The following is a 21707-nucleotide window of genomic DNA, read 5'->3' as shown; positions in this document are numbered from 1 at the left end:
AAATTTAAAGGAGAAAAAAATTCACCCACTATTGTGATAAGGTAATTTCTATAATTGGCCGAGATTTGTACTATAAATGACTAAAATTTAAAGGATAATTTTTTAACAATGATATTTAAGAATTTCATTTGTAAGTTGAGCAGAGATTTGCGGTGAATTCCATCTCCATCATAAGGTCCAAAGCCTGCAACTGTTCAATGTCTTGCCAAAAGCGCTCAGAAATCTAACAAGTGTAGATTTGGATTTAAACAAAAGAACAACTAAACAATTTTGTTTTCATATAGCAAATGAACCTACATCACGACAACACACACTAAGAAGAGCAGCTCTGTCCAATTCACTACTTCACCGAGACCTGGAAGCAAATTTGAAATAAAATCATGACATGCATTAACGCTAATGGCGGTGCTTCAGTATGGCTGAAACTGATAATAGAATAAAGTATAAAAAAATAAAATATAGAAATTCCTCCAGAACTGTGAATCAAACCATGAGCAGAAAATAAATATCGACCAATTAAAATCTGTTTTTATGGTTCAGAACAAACTCTTCGACAGTTTGACTTTTTATGGATGGCTTAAACGTTTCCAGTTTAACCTTTAGATTCGAATTTCTGAAACCCCCACCTCCTTTTTGTTAGTATTTCCTTCTCTTTTTAGTTACAACTAACGACAGTTAAGTGACATATCAAACGATCCGAAAATATCTGTTAACAAATACAGCCGAGGGTAAGAGATTTACATTGCCTTAGTGACCTTCAAACGTTAGATAAAAAAAAAAAAAAGAAAGTATTTAGAAATGAAATTTACTCAAATTTCTCAAGTTCATTTTTACCCGAAACGACTTAAAGTGCCGCCAAAATAAAAATACATCAAACGCTTCGACGCTATCGTATATTACAATTTTTACTGGTAGGTCTGCTTGAGACCCTAGCAACTAACGTCTCACATCAGTACACTTTCACTAGCAAGAGTAAAGTTTTAGATTGTGATGACAAACACAAATACAGTGCTCATTTTCTAAAAGTGCAAACTAGACTTATTCAGTAATATCACAGAGGGGAGCGTTCTTCAGTAAAATCATATATATTAACATGATCCAACTCAGTTGAAAACATTCCTTGGGAAATACACTTTTTGCAATACACTTTCATATCAATTCATTTTGGACCAGACCCGAATTTGAGAAACACTTGTATTTATAGAAATTAATATGTACACTCATGCGTTCTCTTCTTTATTTTCTCTCCATTTCTTTCTGTATGCCTTTCTGTGGAAGAGCGTAAGCTCGAAACGTTAAAGACTTTTTCACTTCCCAAGCGTTATACTAATACATCTGTTTGTTGTCAACACCACCTGTCTTCGTCTTTTGCTTTTTTGTGAATTTTTTGTTAATATATATATATATATATGTGTGTGTGTGTGTGTGGTGTGTGTGTGTGTGTGTGTGTATATATATATATATATGTGTGTGTGTGTATGTCTGTATGTATATGTTTATGAGCCTGTTTGTCCCCCACCATCACTTGACAACCGATGCTGGTGTGTTTACGTCCCCCGTTACTTAGCGGTTCGGCAACTCTCCACTTTCTCGCCTTTTATTAAATATTACTTATAATATCATGATGACTTCCTTCGAACGTGTTGGGGATTAAACTAGAGAAATTTTGGATATATTAATGTTAATCCCTTAAGAGGATAATACATCTTTGAATTGACTGAAGACTACGCGGAGTAGATGAAACAGGGACAACTGAAGAAGGGCAGTATTCTTTATGTTGTATGTCTCGTTCGCTTTTTTTTTCGTTGTTCCAAAAAAGGTTCGTTTCTATGTTTTTGTTTTTATGTTTTCGTTTCTCATTGTGTTCAACGTTTTTTTTTTATGTCCTGTACCATTATATGCCTTTATATATACATATATATGTAGGTATGATATATACATACATACATACATACATATATATATGTGTATATATATGTGTATATATATATATATATATCTCAAACTGGCTTCTTTCCGTTTCTCTCCGCAGAATCCATTCATAAGGTTTTGGCGTGCTTAAGGTTATAGTTGAAGACACTTTCCCAAGGTGCCGCGCAGGGGGACTGGGCCGAAGATAACATGGTTCGGAAATATACTTATCAAAAAAAAAAAAGGAAAAATAAAATAAAAATGAAATATATACAATTGTCAGTACCATTAGGATAATGAATAGAGATGTTAAACCTTCATAAGTATATTAATGTTACTTATCTTATAAACGAGGTAGAGTTTGAACTAAGCAAATAAAAGTTACAATCTCTCTCGTCACGACCCGAAAATGTGACTGGACGCTTCACGAAGTCGGCGTCCTTACGTAATGAACATGTGTTATAGAAGAAAAACAACACAAGTAGTATTAATACAACTTTTAGCTGACAGAAGAACTCTTATTAAATGGTAAATTTGGTCTTTATTATTATATTTCGAATTCGTTATTATATTTCAAACAGAAGAAACATCGTATCATATTCGACTTCATCAGTTTCCTGTCATCGCCATTGTTCTGGGGGTTGTTTTAAGTGAGAGACAAGAAAGAATGGAATAGTTATTTATTAGCTGTAATGTTTTACACATACACACGTACGCACACACACACACACACACACACACACACACACACACCACACACACACACACACACACAAACACACACACACACAAACACACACATATACATATGCGTATGTATGTGTGTGAGTGACTGCGTTTGGGTTTGTATGCATAAATATTTGTATGCGTGTGTGTGTGTATATATATGTATATATATAGATATATATATACATACACACATATACACACGCACATATATATATATATATATATACATACAAACATACATATATATATATATACATATATATATACACACACATATATATAGAAGTATATATGTCCATATGCATGTTTGTATATATATATATATATATACGTCTACATGTATGTATATATACATATACGTATATATATATATACACACATATATATGCCCAGCCACACTCATTGTTAGACACTGATATGCTTAACCTCGAACGTGGGCTATTAATATAGTCACACTGGTAACAACTTCGATGCTCATACACAACCCGCAATTGGCATTTATTATTTGCTGTTATGAATAGCGAATTAAAAAATCAAAAAATCTTAATTTGGGTGAAATCAATGTGATTATTGTTCAACATAGGCAGATACTAATATGTCAACATAAGACGCAAATTTTTGATCTATTCACATTACTTCCGCTTGTAGAAGATATTGTCATAATTACACAATGGCACTAAAGACCAGAGCCACTTACGAAGGGGAGATAATTTCAAGAATCAATAATTCTCCAAAAGTGACTTGCTATTAAAGGAACGATATAACATTATAGTCTGGCTGAGATAACAATCGCGGATAAGTGTTTTTGGCTCAAAAGCTATCACACCATAATCATTCATTATTCGATCCTATAAAAAGGGAGCACTTCGTCGGTTACGACGTCGAGGGTCCCAGCTGATACAATCAACGAAATAGCTTGCTCGTGAAATTAAAGTGCAAGTGGCTGAGCCACTTCTCAAGGAGATTCAGCGTGTGACAAGGCTGGCCCCTTTGAAATACAGGTACAACTCATTTTTTCCAGCCGAGTGGACTGGAACAACGTGGAATAAAGTGTCTTGCTCAAGGACACAACGCGTCACCGGGTATTGAACTCACGACCTTACAATCGGGAGTGGAATGCCCTAACCACTAAGCCACGCGCCTTCAAAGGAGCACTCCGTCGGTTACGACGACGAGGGTCCCAGCTTATACGATCAACGGAACAGCTTGCTCATGAAATTAACGTGCAAGTGGCTGAGTACTCCACAGACACGTGTTCCCTTAACGTAGTTCTCAGGGAGATTCAGCGTGACACAGAGTGTGAGAAGGCTGGCCTTTTGAAATGCAGGTATTACTCATTTTTGCCAGCTGAGTGGACTGGTACAACGTGAAATAAAGTGTCTTGCTCAAAGACACAACGCGTCGCCGGAATAGAACTCACGACCTAACCATTAAGTCATGCGCTTTCACATTCGATCTTATAGCTCGTAGTCAAAAGACATAGACTTATATAAATAAAGAGTAGATTATGTTTATAGCATAATCTAAGCAAAAAGGGAAATAACTCAAAATGGCCAGTGGCAGGTATGTGAATAACAGACGAATACATGTGTGTCAAATAACATTTTATATAAATTCATGATCTATTAAAATTATCTCGGCCTCTAGATGATGTTTTATTATTACCAAATACCAACTAAGACCTGTTCCATTTGGTTATTGTTCAGTTCGTAAATTTAGCGTGGAAGGAAAACGTCGGTGAAATAGAAATACCATACGACTAAATATTGAGATAAAAGAATTGCTATTTAGGTAACGGTTTACTACTAATAATAATCCTTTCTACTTTAGGCACAAGGCGTGGAATTTGAGGGGAGGGGTATGGTCGATAAATTTGACCCCCAGTGCTTGATTGGTACTTAATTTATCAACCCCGAAAGGATAAAAAGTAAAGACGACTTCGGCGGAATTTGAACTCAGAACGCAAAGACGGACAAAATGCCGCTAAGCATTTTTGCCCGTCGTGCTAACAATTCTGCCTGCTCACCACCTTAATAATGATAATAAAAATATTAACAATAATGATAATAATAAGAGGAAATTATTGCATCAATGCGAGATTGCCATAAAGTAACACTCGAGTAAATTTATGAGTCCATCGACGGTACTTGATATTTTAAGCTTTTTCGGGTTTGGGTAATAAAATAATTTATTGGTGGCCTAACATTCGAGGAAGCATAATACTAATCACACGCACGTACATGCGTGTGTAGAAACCACTTTATGCTGGTATGTGCGCGTACACACGCAAGTTCAGTTATCGCAAGAGATAAAATTGGGTCATAAAACATTTATCGCAATTGGAAGTTTTAAGTTTTTAATTTGTGGTTTATATTTTCAATATCTGTGCGAGACTTCGACATTAAGATTGTAAAGTGACTCACTAAGATATACTAATGAACCATCTTTAAACTATGTAGTATCCTTAAAGAGACACATGAAAAGATTTTCAGTAAATCTAGGTTCGAAATATTTATCACTTACACTAAAACTGATGACACTTAAATGCATAAATACTCTTATGAAAAAAGTTGCTCCTGTTGCGAAAATATTAAACGACAGCTTCAGTAGACTACTTGATAACCTATTTTGAAAAAATACTGCCAATTTGTGCCAATGCTGCAATGTAAATTATGAACATTTGCCTTTCTACCTGTTTCTGCAAGTGGAAAGTCTGTTACTGGATAGGAAGCTGGTACAACGGTTTTGTTCCATTTACCTCAGAGGAATTTAAACTGCTTACCTCGGGTGGTGCATTATATTATGTTCGGTATCTATTGAGAGCTAAGTGGACATGAAACTTGTCAGCATAACGCAGGAACAATGATAGGTTAGAACTGAATATTAGTAACATCATACAAACTCATAATTTCTTTAATCGAGAAAGCTTTACTTTACTCAGTCATGGCTACTGTTTTAGTTTGCGGATACACTTAAACTGAGTGAAATTGGACATTTCGAGAGACGTGAATATTTTATCATTGGTTTAATGTTCAAGCAAGATATCAGCTTCATCATTTTAACAAGTCTTGTATAGAGGCTGAAAAGTTTAAGGGAAAAGCAACATTCTCCTCCTCTGGTCCTTAATTTAATTGTGGATACATTTAAACTGAGTTTCTGGAGATGTGTATATTTGATGATAGGCTTAATTTAATTTGGTTAACGACTTTATACATCATGTACTGTAGGTATATGATGTATTCTTGCAGAGATTAGACTGGCATTTTAGCGCAATCAGGCAAAGAAGAGAATTAAAGAGACGACACGTGCTTGAAGAATTTTGAATTTTGTAGAATTAGGGTCAGAATAAAAAGAGTGAAAAGAGGAGGTTGTGCTTGAAGTCTGTTGTTACAAAGAATTAGAATGCCTTTCTAGTTGCCTGCGACAGGAAAATTATGGCGTTTTAATCAACTGAAGATGTTGTGACAATTGAAAAACGTTGCGTGTTATTTGGTTGATGGCATGTCGGTCTATGAAGAACAACCCAACCGTTACTTTGTAATTACAAGACCATTATAGCCTATTCAAAGAATTTAAATTAATTACGGTAACACATATGTTCACTTCCTTTTCTTATCGTCTTTTGTGTTCTATGTATTTTCCATCTTCCTTTATAACTATATTTTATTTTATTTACCGATTTCTTTTTTATGTCGTGAAAATAATGATTTTTAGATTAGGTTGTACGACACACATTTTGGAGGAAGGAAGATCAGTCAGTTCTTGATTAGGGCTTAATCTACCAACCACGGAAAGATGAAAGAAAAAGTTGAAATCAGTGGAATTTGTATATAAATTTACGCGACCAAATTACTGTATTTTTGTCCGACGCAAACACTACGCCCTTTTTTCAAATTACTATTTTAGTTAGAGGGAAACGGTAGCTGGAACACTGTCATGAGGAACATAACTGAACAGCTGATGGGTGGGTGTTTTACTAAGTAGCTAAAATATGTGATTTGAGCTGATAAAAAATTTATATCAGATAAATATATTTCCCCTTGCTTATCATGAACAGAATTCAAATTTTGATTTTCATCTAACTTGATTTTGATTTTCTAAATGTTGATTTTCACCATACAACCACTGGCATCTGCATATGCTATCGATTGTATTTGAATGCCAAGTCACCAATCACTTTCTATTCCCATAAATCGTTTTATTAGATGTAAGTAGTATTTCGATTTTCAGGTGATTACCAGCCCTTTTGCTGCTGAAAACTCTCAGTACTGGTAATAATAACCCAATAGCCCAATGTTCACGTTCAAGGCTGCCAGAACGCGTGAAGAATAAATATACACATCGTTGTTTTGATTTTCGCTGTTCTGCGTGCTTTTAATAAGTTAATATGAGTTAGGCAGGTCTTACACAGAGTACAACAGAAATTTACTGGTGAACCAACGAATAAGGAACAGTGTTTATAAGTTTGGAAACATGGTATATAGGTATTATGACTGATAAAAGTAGGAAAAAATGGAGGTATGCAACCGAATAGTTGATTGTTTGAAAGAAATTGACAAAGCCAAAATTCCTGGAAAATTCAAAAAAGTTGCTGTCACCAAAATATTTAGGTTCGCACAGAAACGCACTAAATATATGAAAAAATTTTAGTTTTTCTTGGACAATTTAAAAATAGTGAAACATACGTGGAAAAGAACTGCAGTTGTATTTACCATTGCCATCGTTTGCAGGGGACCAAACTTTTACGATGTTGCGATTTCTAAAGCACATGACAATTTGTATGACATTATGACAGGGTATAAAGAGGTAGGAGAAAAAGTAAGTAATGAAGTAATGATAAATATATAGCACGAATACATGTCAGAAGATGGGAACGATGGAAGGAAGGGCTTGAGATTAGGAAGTAGCAAGCTGTTTTTTTCTTCTTTCGTCTTAGTTATCGACAAGTAAAATAGACAGGCAGAAGAGGGTGAAGTCAAGATAGAGGAATAAAAGGAGCGGTAATTTCTTTTGACTCAGTGTACACAACGATAAAATTGCATGAAATGGAATTTTTTTTTATCTACAAAGGAAGAAAACTTGGTGATGTTAATGAAATGGGACCATGGGAAAAAACAAATGATATTAAGGCTTTATATGTTAATGTCATCCGCAAAGTTAGTGAAATGAAGAGTGACAATTAATAACAAATGCAAATGTACAGTATATGGAACTGAGCATCAGACACAATCTGATTGTAGGTTAGATCGAAAAGAGGTACATATCGTGTACATGGTGACATAATCAGGACCTGACTGTAATACTGGATGCACTAGAAAAGAAAGTGGATGAAGTTAATAGAGGGAAGTCTCCAGAAAAGGAAAAGTAGCATTTCTTTGAAATGGAAGGAAAGACACCCAGAAAGCTATATTAAAAAGGGACACATTTGACAAATGAGGGATTAGAAGTGGAGTACGACGGCAGATTTACTGGTATATCCAGGAAATCTTTGTAGTTATAAACAGACAAAAGTCGATTGTATAATTTGAAATCAGTGCGTGAAAGAAATTCTTTTAGAGCGAACGTTAATCCAGAAAATATTGCTGACGTAAAATACAAAGTAAACTTGATACACTAACGTAATTAAAATAGTTGTTAGGCTGGATGGAAAAGGTAGAGCAGCCCTACCTTGACATTGGTTGCCGATGTTATGCCTGTCGCAATTTCTCTAAGAAAGTAAAAGATTTGGTTTCACTTATGAATAAACAATAAGGTTTATAAAGGAAGCACAAGATACTAGAAACAAGCATAAGATTCATTTCATTTATTCATCTATGGTTACTGTAATTACCTCCCACTGTTCCTCAGAGTTAGCTGGTCTTGTACAGCCACTATTCAAGCATCTCCCACTCACTCGTCTTTACCCCTTTCGTCACTCTTGGTACATCCATTACCCACAGTTCCTTCTCTCTCGAACATCGGCTCCCTGAAATCTTCCTCTTGCTCTCGTCTTACCTGCTACAGTTTATATGGAACATTAATAGCATCAAGTTCACCAGTCTCTGAGGACAATATTCCTTCCTCCACACCCAACAAGTAAAAAATTTACAAACACATGGTGTTCATAAATTATCTTTACAACTCTCAGACTTTATCATCTAGATGTGTTGTGTACAACCAATAAACCTAGAAAATCCCTCTGTTATGGAATACATTCATAAACACCAACTAAAAGAATACTAATGGAATATTTCCATCAAACTTCTATCAAATGTAAGCATAACAGGTCGGGTATTGCTGTTTGGGACAGAGTGACAAAGGTATGTACCATCATAGAGGTCAGCTGCCCTGCAGATATAAATATTTTTTTAAGCATCAAAGAAAAAGAGAATATCTATGGACAACTGCTTCGAAATCTCTAGCTTCTATATCCAGACTATGATTCATATTCATACAAATAATAATTGGAGCACTAGGTTTTATTAGTAAATGCTTAATGGAAAACCTGGATAAACTGGGATTTTCAGAAAGAGAAATCGACCGGCAAATTCGTACATTACAAATGCAATCTGTGAGTGGAACAGTAAACATATGCAAGTTTTTCTCAAGTTCCAAACTTGAATTTGTCTGTGTCAACTACATCCCAAAGATGGAGCCTTGTATCTTTGTTGGAAACCGGCTTTCTCCTCAGTGGAAGATTTATAATAATAAAAAAAAGAGGCATACAAGCATACATGCAATACATATATAATACATATGTATATATACATATATGTGTGTGTCAGTGGACATCCATCCATGCATATATTCCTTTCTGTATGTATGTATGTATTGTATGTATATTATGTATGTAATGTATGTATGTATGTATTTTATGTATGTATGCATGTATGTATGTGTGTGTATGTATGTTTGTATGTGTGTGCATATATACGTATATTTATATATATATATATAATATATATATATATATATATATGTATGTATATATATATGTATGTATATGTGTGTGTATGTGTGTGTGTGTGTGTGTGTGTGTTGCTTTGCAACAGTATGTTTTAAGTTAACACAGCAATTGATACTGATTGTACGTTTGTTTGTGTGTGTACGTGTGTGTCTGCGTGCGCTCGTATGTGTCTGTTGTGTGTGTGTGAGTGTGTGTTAGTGGGTTAATCAGAGAAGCAGTTAACAGCGACAGAGACTGAGTGAGAGAGAAGAGGAAAAAGTGAATATGAATGTATCAGTGTACATATATATATGTGCAAGCTTGAAAATTCCGATTTAATAGGGATGAAATGATTTATCATTATCATAGTAACTGATACCTACTTTCATTGTAAGGTTAAGGTGTGTTTTGTGTAGCATGTAATTATGACATGCATATGCGTATATGTATTTTATGTATGTAATATTATATATTATATATATATATATATATATATATATATATATATATATATATATATCTATATATAATATATATATATATAAATATATAATATAAATATATATATATATATGTATATGTCTAAAAAAATGTGTGTATAAAAAAATATATATGTATAAATATGTGTGTGTGATTGTATATGTGGGTTGTGTGTGTATGTGTGCGTGACTGTGTGTGTGTATGTGTGTGAGTGTGAGTGTGTCTGTGTGTCTGTGTGTGTGACTCTGTGTGTGTGTGTGCGTGTGTATAACATATACATATATATTACCATTCACCCTCACGTTTATTATATTGCGCATAGAAAAACAATCGAGCGGAAAGTTTGAATTGATTTGAATCAGTTGCTTTACCACTTAAACAAAAAAGAGACGAAACCATGCTGTTGTAAAGAAGTATTAGAGGAAAAGAAGACGAAAGTAAGTGAATATAAGTGAATATAGATAGACAGAAAGAGAGAGAGAGAGAGAGAGAGAGAGAGAGAGAGAGAAACATACTCTATTATACATGTGTGTGTGTGTAAATATATATATCTTTATATATATATACATATACATATATATATACATACACACACACACACACACATATATATATATATCTGTCTGTCTGTCTGTCTCTGTCTCTCTCACTCTCTCTCTATATATAGAGAGAGAGAAAGAGAGAGAGAAGCAAACAGACAGACAGACAGACAGAGAGAGAGGTAGGATAGAGAAAAACGAAGAAGAAAGGAATATAAGAGAAAATAAAGAGTAGTCAACTGTGTATATGTATGTATACATACATATCTACACACACACATACACACACCTGCACACGCACATATATAAACGGTATTGCGTTCTTGTCCCACTTTGTAATTTATATTTTATATTTAATTTCTATACATATATAATATATATATATGCAATAGATATAAATAATAATGATATCGTTAATTTAAATATCGATCTTATCAAGTGGCTTGCATGGGAATAAAAACCTTGACAGGTAATAATTATATATGCAATAGATATATATGTGAGTGTGTGTGGGTTTATACTTTTGTATGTAGTATACTTTTGTGAATTTGTGTATGTGTTGTATGTGTGTGTGTGTGTGCAGGTGTATCTGCGCGTATGCGTAGAAATATACATTCATATATTGTTGTTACATCTATCTATCTATCTATCTATCTATCTATCTATCTATCTATCTATCTATCTATCTATCTATCTATCTATCTATCTATCTATCTATCTATCTGTCTATCTGTCTATCTATCTATCTATCTATCTATCTATCTATCTATCTATCTATCTATCTATCTATCTATCTATCTATCTGTCTATCAGTCTATCTATCTATCTATCTATCTATCTATCTATTTATTTATCTATCTATCTAGCTAGATATCTGTCTGTCTCTCTGTCTATCTGTCAATCTACATATCTATGTGTGTAAAGATAAACATGTATAGTATGAAAACGGGAGGAGGAGAATTTCGATTATTCCACCTGGTGAGTTGTAATACAAAGAATATATATATAAAATAAAAGAAGGAACAGCTCCTTTTCTTATAGATATTATGATAATAAAAAGTGAAAAATAGAAATTTATCATAAACCAACGGACTTGAAGCAATATCGTCTGTTTAGCTCATGCCACCCGAAACACATCAAAAGAAACATACCCTCCAATTCAGCAAAAAGGATTTACACAATATTATCTGTTGAAAATATTCGGGACCTCCGTCTTCAAGACCTCAGAACAACACTCAATGAAAGACCATATCCACCCTCAATTATAGACGATGGAATTAAGTGTTCCAAGTAATTAGGCATTAAAACACTAAGGGAAACTAAATGTAACACCACATCTCATCTCAAAACACTACTGTACGTATCAACTCACAACACTAGGAACAATGAGGCATACAACACTATTGTACAAAGTCTACCTTTGCTTACTAGGGATCCAAAAATGAACAACATTCTGAAAACACATAAATTCATCAGATGCTAAAAGCAACACAAATCGCTGAAACGACTTCTGACAAATGCGAAGCTTTATACAACAACCAGCGGTTAAAAAATCTGGACCCAAACCGTGGAACATGCCCCAACCCACTGGAAGGCTCGGAATTCCTATTTAAACAAGGAGAGGGGGATTCACAATTAAAACTAACTTCACTTGTGTTCTTCCGAGAATCTAATTTATGTTATAACTTGCTCAGGTTGTGGACATAATTATATAGGTCAGACAAGTATAATACTTAGATGAGAGCCACACCACATAAGGAAAAGATCCGTTTCCCACAGTACAGACAGATTCCTTTGAGTGAACACATAAAAAGATATGCAGGTAATATCCAACCACACTTCACAGTTTTCCCAATCTACCAGTGCAAAGAAACAGTTTCTGTACAAGGACGTTTAAATAAAGAAAATTCATTTATCGAAAAATACAGAACACGCCTAAATACGAACGTATAACCAACTTTGGTCTTAGTATATATTTAATTCATGATCACATACACATAACTGTACATATTTCATCTAGCAGCTTTAGCGTTGAGTTTTTGTATATTTATTTATTCCCTACATGAGATTTCAGCTAAGTCTGATTTCAAGATATCCTACGACTAGGTTAGCAAAGGAGGGTGCCATTCTCGTACCCATCGCAGTCCCTGATTTTTGCCGATAGAAGTTGTCTTTGAAGATGAATTTTAGCACTTCTATTACGAATTCTTTTTTGTTGCGATGTGGGAGTTCATTAGCGTAATTCTCTCTATATATCATCATCATCATCAACAGCAGCAACTAGTGTTTTAAATGCAGGCTTTGTCCCTGTTAACGGGGATGACCGGATCTACCCCAATGCCATAGCAATCAAGGTAGGTAGCTGCAGCCCACCCCAACCTTTGGGCTGGTTGGTGCTCTTTGCTATCATGAGACTTTTGGGAGCTGGATTTTCTACGGGGAGCATGCCTTGGCTTATCCCCACCCTCAGTTTCTAGACACGAGTGGTCCTGAGACCAAAGTCTGTACCACGATTTTTAAGAAATATATTGGAAAACTAGCTCAGAAAGACAGGGACGCTACTCCGTGAGCCCCCTTTCGGAGCCCCCTACCTTAATATATATATATATATATATTTATATATATATATATATAGGGAGAGAGAGAGAGAGAGAGAGAGAGAGAGAGAGAGAGAAATGAGCGAGAGAGAAAGACCCAGAGACAGACAGACAGAAAAACAGAGACAGAGACAGAGATTGAAAGAAATTGTTAAGATATTAAGTTATTTTCTGACCATGAAACCAATGGTAACCTTAATATACAAATAAAGATGTTTTATCCACCAGTGCGGTGTTGAGCACTCATTCTTATAGTTCAACATTTATATATGTGTGTGTATATATATATATATACATAGAAAGAGAGAGAGAGAGAAAGAGAAAGGGGAAGAGATAGATAGACAGACAGGCAGATAGACAGACTGACAGACAGACAGACAGATAAATAGATAAATAGACATGTGTGTATGTGTATGCGTGTGCATCTCTCTGTGTATAGTTAATATCGAACAGTGAGAATGAGTGCTCAACACCGCATTGGTGAATAAAAATTCTTTCTTTGTATATTAAGCCTATCATTGGTTTCATGTTGAGAAAGATATCTCTCAACAATTATTCAAGTCTGCCACATGAGATGTTAGTGTTCATCTCCATCTAAGATGAAAACACAATAAAATCACGTAAGATTGCTCGAGATTTTGGAGTAAACAAATAAATATATCTCTCAAGAGACAGCAACTCTCCTCGAGTTATTATCTCCTTGTATTGAATTTTATGTCGTGTGTGCACTTAATAGTTCGTATTTGCGTATATGTGTACACCTGGTTGCGGAGTTCCACACGTTTTTCACACATAGTTCTTGTGAATTCATAAGATTATATATTTATAAGTCTGTTTATATTTATACATAGGTATTATGCATAGTTTATGTGTATATTCACTTTGTGAATCATTTTGTATCATACGCATATTAACACATACGCATACACACACATACACATGCACACACATATAAACACACAGATGTATACATATGTATGTATATATTATGTGTCTGTGTATATACATATTTACATACAAAATGCACACGTATATACTTTATCCATTTTGTTTGTGTTTCGACATGTACTCATAATTGTGATGTTTCCAATATCAATTGCCTATTTTGACGTCCAACTTGGTTCTTGCGATTACTCCCAGGATTGTAGGCTCATGGAGTTTTTTCATAAATTTGTGTATATTGTGTGATGTCATGGATATGTCTGATGCCCATATATTTGTGTAATGAGGAAGCTCAGTATAAGTTTATGGGACCTGTGTCTTTAATGCATAAAGTTCATATAATGCATATAATAATTGCTGTTCAAAGAAAACACCTGTCCAGGTTTGGTTGAATGGCAAAGTAGATGGTGCGTCTGTTTGAAATTTTAGAGTGGTGAACTGTTGCTTATGCATGCAGGGGTTGAAGTTTTCATCATTAATATTTAAGATACTCGCTTTTGATATAAAAACTTAGTGCGCATATACGGCGGAGTTCAAGGTCAATCTGTGACAAACGACTTCACTTTGCGGCTTGCTTTAGCTTCGTTACTATGCCAGGAGCAGTCTGAATACTTATTGATCAGACCACGTATATATATATATATACATACGCACGCATGCACACACACACACACACACACACACACACACACACACACACATATCATGCACAAATAAATGTATATAAATATATTTCCCATTATATGTCACCTTATACTCAATGCATTTTACTTGATAATGTATATGGTTTATTCCATAAAATTTAGTACATGTATTAGCAATTGTACTGGCTGAATACAAACATACTATATCAATGCCAAGATCTGCTGTTTTCTCTCCCGTTAAATGATATTTTAACAATTGCATGTTTCTTATATCAATTCTTTGCCAATGTATTCCCTGCCCTCGAGTCTGTGTTTATCTTTTGCTTTTATCTCTTTCTTCCATCAGCAATAACCTTGACCAAATCTTTCGATGGAACTTATGATAACCTCATGGCAAATATACAACAGTAGAAACACTAGTGTACAAAGAAAGACATTTTTGATGAGAAGATAAAGAGAGGGCGTGAAAGAGAGAAAAAGTATGTAAGAGGAAAGGGAAAAAGTATTTCTGGGGTTAATAATATCCTCATATTTGTTAGTAACCTATAAAACAAAATTTCCTAACGTTTCGATTGACTCAGCTACTGAATGACTCGGTATCCAATAGGAGCTATGAGTGTATGTAGCGTCACTTAAATTCCGAAGAGATATGAGTCGAGAAATAATCTTTTTTATTGTAGGTAAAAGGCGTCTCTTAAATGATGAGCAAAGAATAGTTCTTAGATTAATCTGGGGGACCCTCTGATCACGTTTAGACATTTTCCTTGTTCATGAAGGCGTTTTATGATCGAAGCGTGACTTGAATATGAACTGTTTTACTAATTCTCGTACAGTTTGCTTTGGAGTTTCCTTAACTACGGTTTTCAGAAACTCAATATTGACGGAACTTAGGCGTCTAGATCGAGGGGTAGCTATGAGGAATCTGGCCAAACAATCATTGGCATGTCCAGACTCATGAGGCATCATTTTCATCAACAGAATGAATATTTCTTGCCTCTTCTATTGCTGAAGAGCCCCCTTTTGGATTCATTCATACAGCCCACAGTGGGTCTGATCAAAACATATTTTAAAAAAGGTAAAATCGATACGAATTGACCCACTAATCTGCAAAGAAAGAAGAAAAAACATTAGACGGTAAAAATAAATGCTTATTTTACCATAAATATTGAAGACGTACAAAAATGCGACAGGACTACCTTTTCATTTATTTGCTTCAGTCTTTATTTGACTGCGGCCATGCTGGAGCACTGCCTTTATATATATATATATATATATATATATATATATATATATATATATATATATATATATATATATATATTTATGACGGTCCTCATTCAGTTTCCGTCTACCAAATCCACTTACAAGACTCTAGTCGATCCGAGGCTATAGTATAAGACATTTGCCCAAGGTGCCACGCAGTGGGACTGAACCCGAAATCATATAAGCAAACTACTTACCACACAGCCACTCCTGCACATATGTGTGTGTGTGTGTGTGTGTGTGTGTGTTTGTTTGTGTGTGCGTGTGTATGTTTATATATATATATATATATATATATATATTTTCGTTTTGCTTGTTTCAGTCATTAGACTAAGGTTATGCTGTATTCATGCCATGAAGAATCTTTTTTTTTAGATGAAGGAATCGACTCCAGTACTTATTTTTAAGGTCTTGTATTTGGTTTACTCTTCTCACGAGAATGTAAACACACTAACACCAGTTGTCAAGCAGTAAATGAAGGGGATGAAAACAGACACAAGTACACACACACACAAACACATACACACATACACACGCGCACACACACACACACACACATACATATACATACATACATATATATATATATATATTATATATATACTTACTTGGAAATGGATGCTTGCCGTTCAATCAAATAATACACACACACACACACACACATACATATATATAAATACATACACATGCATATATGGGTACAGGACGTTACCAACAGTAAACAACATACGAAAACAAATTCCAGGAGAGGAAACTTAAGTCGAAAAACGATGTATTACGAGAAATCATTTAAAAAACTTAACGTATATCCGTTTTAATATATAGCTCGTACATATTTCTATGTGTATTTTGTTTGATTTAACATTTCAGGATTATTATTATTATTTTTTTTTGGTTTCCTTTTCTTTAAAAAAAAATGCTTTTAAATATGTTCGCTGAGACTGACGTAAAGATGGATAAATCGACTAAAGTCAAGAAAGACGTAACTCGAAATATGCAAGTTGAAATATGTTTGTAACTGTTAAAATACTTGGGTTGATATAATCAACAGAAATCATTGTAGACGGTGGCCGCATCAAGGTCAATGATGGAACCAAGCATAAAAGTGTTAAATTTTAGTTTGCCCCAGGTTTGTACATATTTCAGTTGGAGTACGTGTATTATCTAAAGAAACACACATTAAAGTAATACATACATCTTTGATGATTAAATATATCTGTGTGGGAGGCGATGCCTGCAGACATGATGTCAGTCAGGGTGTATGCATTCAGTAAATTCGTTGATGAACCATGGGAGTGAAACGTTAGCTTTAAGTTTATAGTCGACATTAACAACTCGCTCTTGTTTTGGAAATAAGTTGTCACTGTTTCAATCATTTATCATTAATTGGGAAGGTATCACGTACGGCTGTCTATCTATCTATGTGTATGTATGAATGTATGTATGTATGCATGTGTGTGTGTGTGTGTGTGTGTGTGTGTGTGTGTGTGTGTGTGTGTGTGTGTGTGTGTGTATGTTTGGATGTACGTGCTTGATGTGTGTGTATGATGTGCTTGATGTGTGTTTCGTCTATGTTGTTTCGACCTCAACGTCTGGCCAGCAATGATAACTGATCTTTATGACCTGCGTGAACGTAGTAAACAGACAATCCCTGACGATGTAGGTTTGCCTGCCTAGACAAAAAAAACAAAACACGCAAAGATGCACGTATACACACACACACACACACACACACACACGTACACACACACACACACACACACGTACACACACACACACACGTACACACACGTATATACATAGACACATACGCGCGCGCACACACACGCGCGCGCGCGCACGTACACTCACACGCATATATATATATGCACAATTTAGAGATGTCTGCAGATTAAATATATATGTATATGTACATTCACACACACACACAAGTGCGCGTGTAACTACCTATAAACACGCATACATATATATATTTATATATTAATTCATGGCAACGTGAACGAGATATGAACTATATTGCACAAATATGCATCTGTTAATACATGAATAGCATAAGACCATAATACACAAACAAATGCACATATTTATACTTATCTGTGACAGTGTGTAGTTGTGTGTGTTAGAATGCCTGTTTATATATGTACTGTTTAGTAAATTATACATATTTAGTTGATTTCTAACATTGGAACAAGATCTAAAATCTGGGTATACTGTTATGTAACGTCCTTGGTATTTGTCTTGTACTCTGTTTTATCGACATCCAAACCCTGACAGGAAAAACTGTCTTCCGTGAGATTTGAACACAGAACACAAAGGTCCGTAAAGAAGTACCGTAAGTATAATACTGTCCTAATGATTCTGTAAGCACTAAAGTGTTCAATTGAGTAATTTTTTTCATCTTTAGACAGGTACACCCTGTTGTCTTTACGTAAACAGAAAAGAAAAGTTGAAATTTTCAAATTTTGCTGAAATATATTGACAACGTAAAGTGATATAACTGAAATAAGGAATCGAAAAGTGTCGCAGAAATCTTTCTTTAGTAACTTGATCCTTTTCTTGTGCTGTTATAAAACAATGCATGCTAGAAAGGATATATATATCATAATTACGCACGCACACACATAGACGAATTAATTTAATGGTAAACAGGATGTTGTCATCCAACGAAAAGATTCGTGTAGCTTCCATTAGGCTTGGCACATAATCATTTTTGAAACTTCATTTTGATTATTGTTTCCCGAAATTTAAGAGGTCAACATACTTCAGTGATGAAATAGATATTGTATTCAACACAGTTTTCTCATCTCGTTGCTTTGCTTATAGGCAACTAATCACGGTTGTTTATTCTCTGTTCCTTGGGAAGTTCTGTACCGACAATTCTATTGGATTAACTATGAAATATGCTTCCCACTATCTACAGAAGGAAAGAGAAATGATAACCAAAACCATGTATTCACCTTTTGAATTTACCATAAGGTATAATATATTTACTTCGTTAAAATTCATGTTCTTTAATTTTTTTAAATGCATTTTAGCTTGAGCATTTTTCATTATTTTTTTTTTTTTAATTTTATCTAGTTTCAGCTCACGAGCTGTGGCCATGCTGGGGCATTATAACTGCATATTGTTTATCAACTCGTTGATAACATTATGCAATTATATGGAAGAATAGAAAAAAAAACGTAAAGTAAAAATACATTTTTGCCCCGTTTGATCAGTTGCAGTGTTACATCAAAACATTAACTACATTTTCTTTTTTGATAAGTAGCGATTGTATTTTTGCTTCATCATTACCTAAAATTCTATGAAAAATAAGACAAGTAGATTTGTAAAAGCTAGCAATAAATGTATATTGTTTTCATTTCCTCTTTCTCCAGCATGGTGTATATGGCTATCACGTGCACAAGTACATACATAACTGCTGTCATTTCCGAACACATTCACATCCATGTCAACGAATGAAACAAAAACATATAACGTTTAAGCTGTGCTATACAGGAACTGACAAACCTTCCAAAGGTAAAAGTGTATGGCTTACTCATAGAAAAAGTGGAGAGAAAAGAAATTATGAGTAAGAGGCGTTGGAGGATGATAAGAGAGGTGTTAATCCTTTCGTATTTGAAATAAAGAAACCGAGTCGTGAACAAGAATATCAGGCCTGACATCAGCATTGTCATCGAGAAACTATGAGTGACCCGTTACTCCAGCAAAATCTATTCTATTAATGACGACGCCAACAAAATCAAGAAGTGCTTCTTGACCCTGTGCCTGTTTCCTGAGAATATTAACATCAATAACATTATTGATATAACCAGCAACTAGCAGCAGCAGCAGCAGCACCACCACCACCACCACCACCACCACCACCACAACCACCACCACCACTACAATAACAATAACAACAACAACAACATCTGCTGCAATATCAATTAGAAAAATGGACGCAATCATTCGCCATCTTCTAGAAACAAATTCCAACGAAAATATGACTTTGGAAATTCTCAACGAAAAAATATTTCTCATGAATCAACCAGCAATTGTTTTTATCTGTCTTCTTTTTCCGATTGGAATACTGGGTAACTGCGCTGTGATTTATATTTATCTTTGTTGCTTGCGTTATTCGAACTTGAATTTATTCATCAGCAGTCTTGCATTCTTCGATTTGATATGCTGTTTAATCGGCATCAATTTTGAGCTGATTGATTTATTCTTACCAGTTATGCATCCATCTAAATTGATTTGTAAATTTCAAAGACTTTCTGTATTCTTTTGTTGCATTGGATCTTCATTAATGTTACTTGCCATCGCTCTTGAACGTTACCAGAAAGTTTGCCGTCCCACCAACTTTCAGTTCTCTAAATTCCAAGGAAGAATCCTGACATTTGTAATCAATTTTTGCTCACTTGCATTCTCCTTGCCAGTTATTTGGGCAATAAGGATTGACGTACCAGACTTTGAATATAAGTTAAACGTAAGTACTTGTGAATTTAAATCATCAGTTAGTTGGAGAATCTATTTTGCAGCCGTTTTTCTTGGCTATTCGTTAGATCTCATCGTAAATTTCGTTCTTTATTGTTTAGTTTGGCGTACTGCACGACGCCACTTTCTTCGTTTAGACATGCCCGACGAATCTAAACTGGATAAAGATAAACGAAAAAATATCAGAAAACTTCATCGGATAAATCGAACAGTAATTTCTATAACTGCATTGTTCGCACTTAGTTTCTCTCCTTTCTGTATTTTGTCTTTAATACCGAAAGATGTGGAAAGCAAGAATTTTACAATCGAAGAAACGATCAGACGAGTGTGTTCACGTTTGTGGATTCTTAATTGCACCATGAATCCAGTTGTCTATGGGTTCTGTAACAAAGAATTTCGAATTCAGGTCAAGCGCATAGTTTATGGATTAGTGCGCAAGAACATATCTACAAACTCTAGTCAAATCGATTGCACTGAAGATGATGAAAATAACTAAAGGAAAACGTTCTAAATTTAATCTGTCACAGAAAAAGAACAAGTATGTTGGAAAACAAGATTTATTTTTCATTATGAGAAAATAACTAACTATACAATCAAACACAAACACTCACAACTAAAGACACAGAACTAAAATACACACATTTATCTACTCATATACATACACAAACTGACAATCACTGACATTGTTTATCAAACTGGTAGTGAGAATGTAATGTATAATGCATTTATTCAAACTCATTGGCATGCTTCATAGAATTGTTAATATAAACAAACACAATTTATACTTACGGAATGTATTATTTAAGCGTATGAAAATGTTTAAAGCTTTTCAATTGACAACACGTGTTAATGTTTTATTTTTTTTATCTTACGAAGTCTCACGATTTAATAATAAACCTGCTAAATTGGGACCTATGCCACCTGGCAAATTATATGGGAAATACTGCTTGGAGTCAATGCCTGGATTCCCACCTCCGGATGAATAAGCAAGATTTTTTAGGCACGTAGAGAAGAAATGAGGTATCTATAGTGCTTTAGTCCTGATCAAAAAGAAATGATATAACACTATCTAATATACAAACACAAGATTAAGATTAGTCGCACATGCATGAAATTAAACACACACATACACACACACATACACACACACACAAACACAAACACACACACACACACACATGCAACGAACTTTTGTCAT

General features: G+C 34.6%; 1 protein-coding gene and 1 long non-coding RNA gene across 7 annotated transcripts; both read left to right on the top strand.

Annotated features, from left to right (window-relative positions):
• The first annotated feature begins 5780 nt into the window (after positions 1-5780).
• LOC118762100 lies at positions 5781-12492 on the top strand. Its single transcript, XR_004997877.1, has 3 exons — positions 5781-5792; positions 7541-7543; positions 12329-12492. It is a non-coding gene; the product is annotated as an uncharacterized LOC118762100 (long non-coding RNA).
• Positions 12493-17993: 5501 nt separating this feature from the next.
• On the top strand, positions 17994-21349 carry LOC115231601 (rhodopsin, GQ-coupled-like). 6 transcript variants are annotated; one of them, XM_036500373.1, is made up of 4 exons: positions 17994-18362; positions 18951-19006; positions 19109-19217; positions 19408-21349. In XM_036500373.1, exon 4 carries the CDS (start codon positions 19968-19970, stop codon positions 21003-21005), a length of 1038 nt encoding a protein of 345 aa, XP_036356266.1. In that variant the 5' UTR covers positions 17994-18362; positions 18951-19006; positions 19109-19217; positions 19408-19967; the 3' UTR covers positions 21006-21349. The 6 variants fall into 6 exon arrangements, with proteins under 6 accessions (XP_036356266.1, XP_029657461.1, XP_029657452.1 ...); XM_029801601.2 differs by lacking the exon at positions 18951-19006; XM_029801592.2 differs by lacking the exon at positions 19109-19217.
• The last annotated feature ends 358 nt before the right edge of the window (positions 21350-21707 follow it).

This window comes from Octopus sinensis, linkage group LG2 (genome assembly GCF_006345805.1).
Source record: "Octopus sinensis linkage group LG2, ASM634580v1, whole genome shotgun sequence".
Classification (NCBI taxonomy): Eukaryota; Metazoa; Mollusca; class Cephalopoda; order Octopoda; family Octopodidae; genus Octopus; species Octopus sinensis.
The sequence above is the reverse complement of the archived record's forward strand: the minus strand, read 5'-3'. Positions and strand labels throughout refer to the sequence as shown.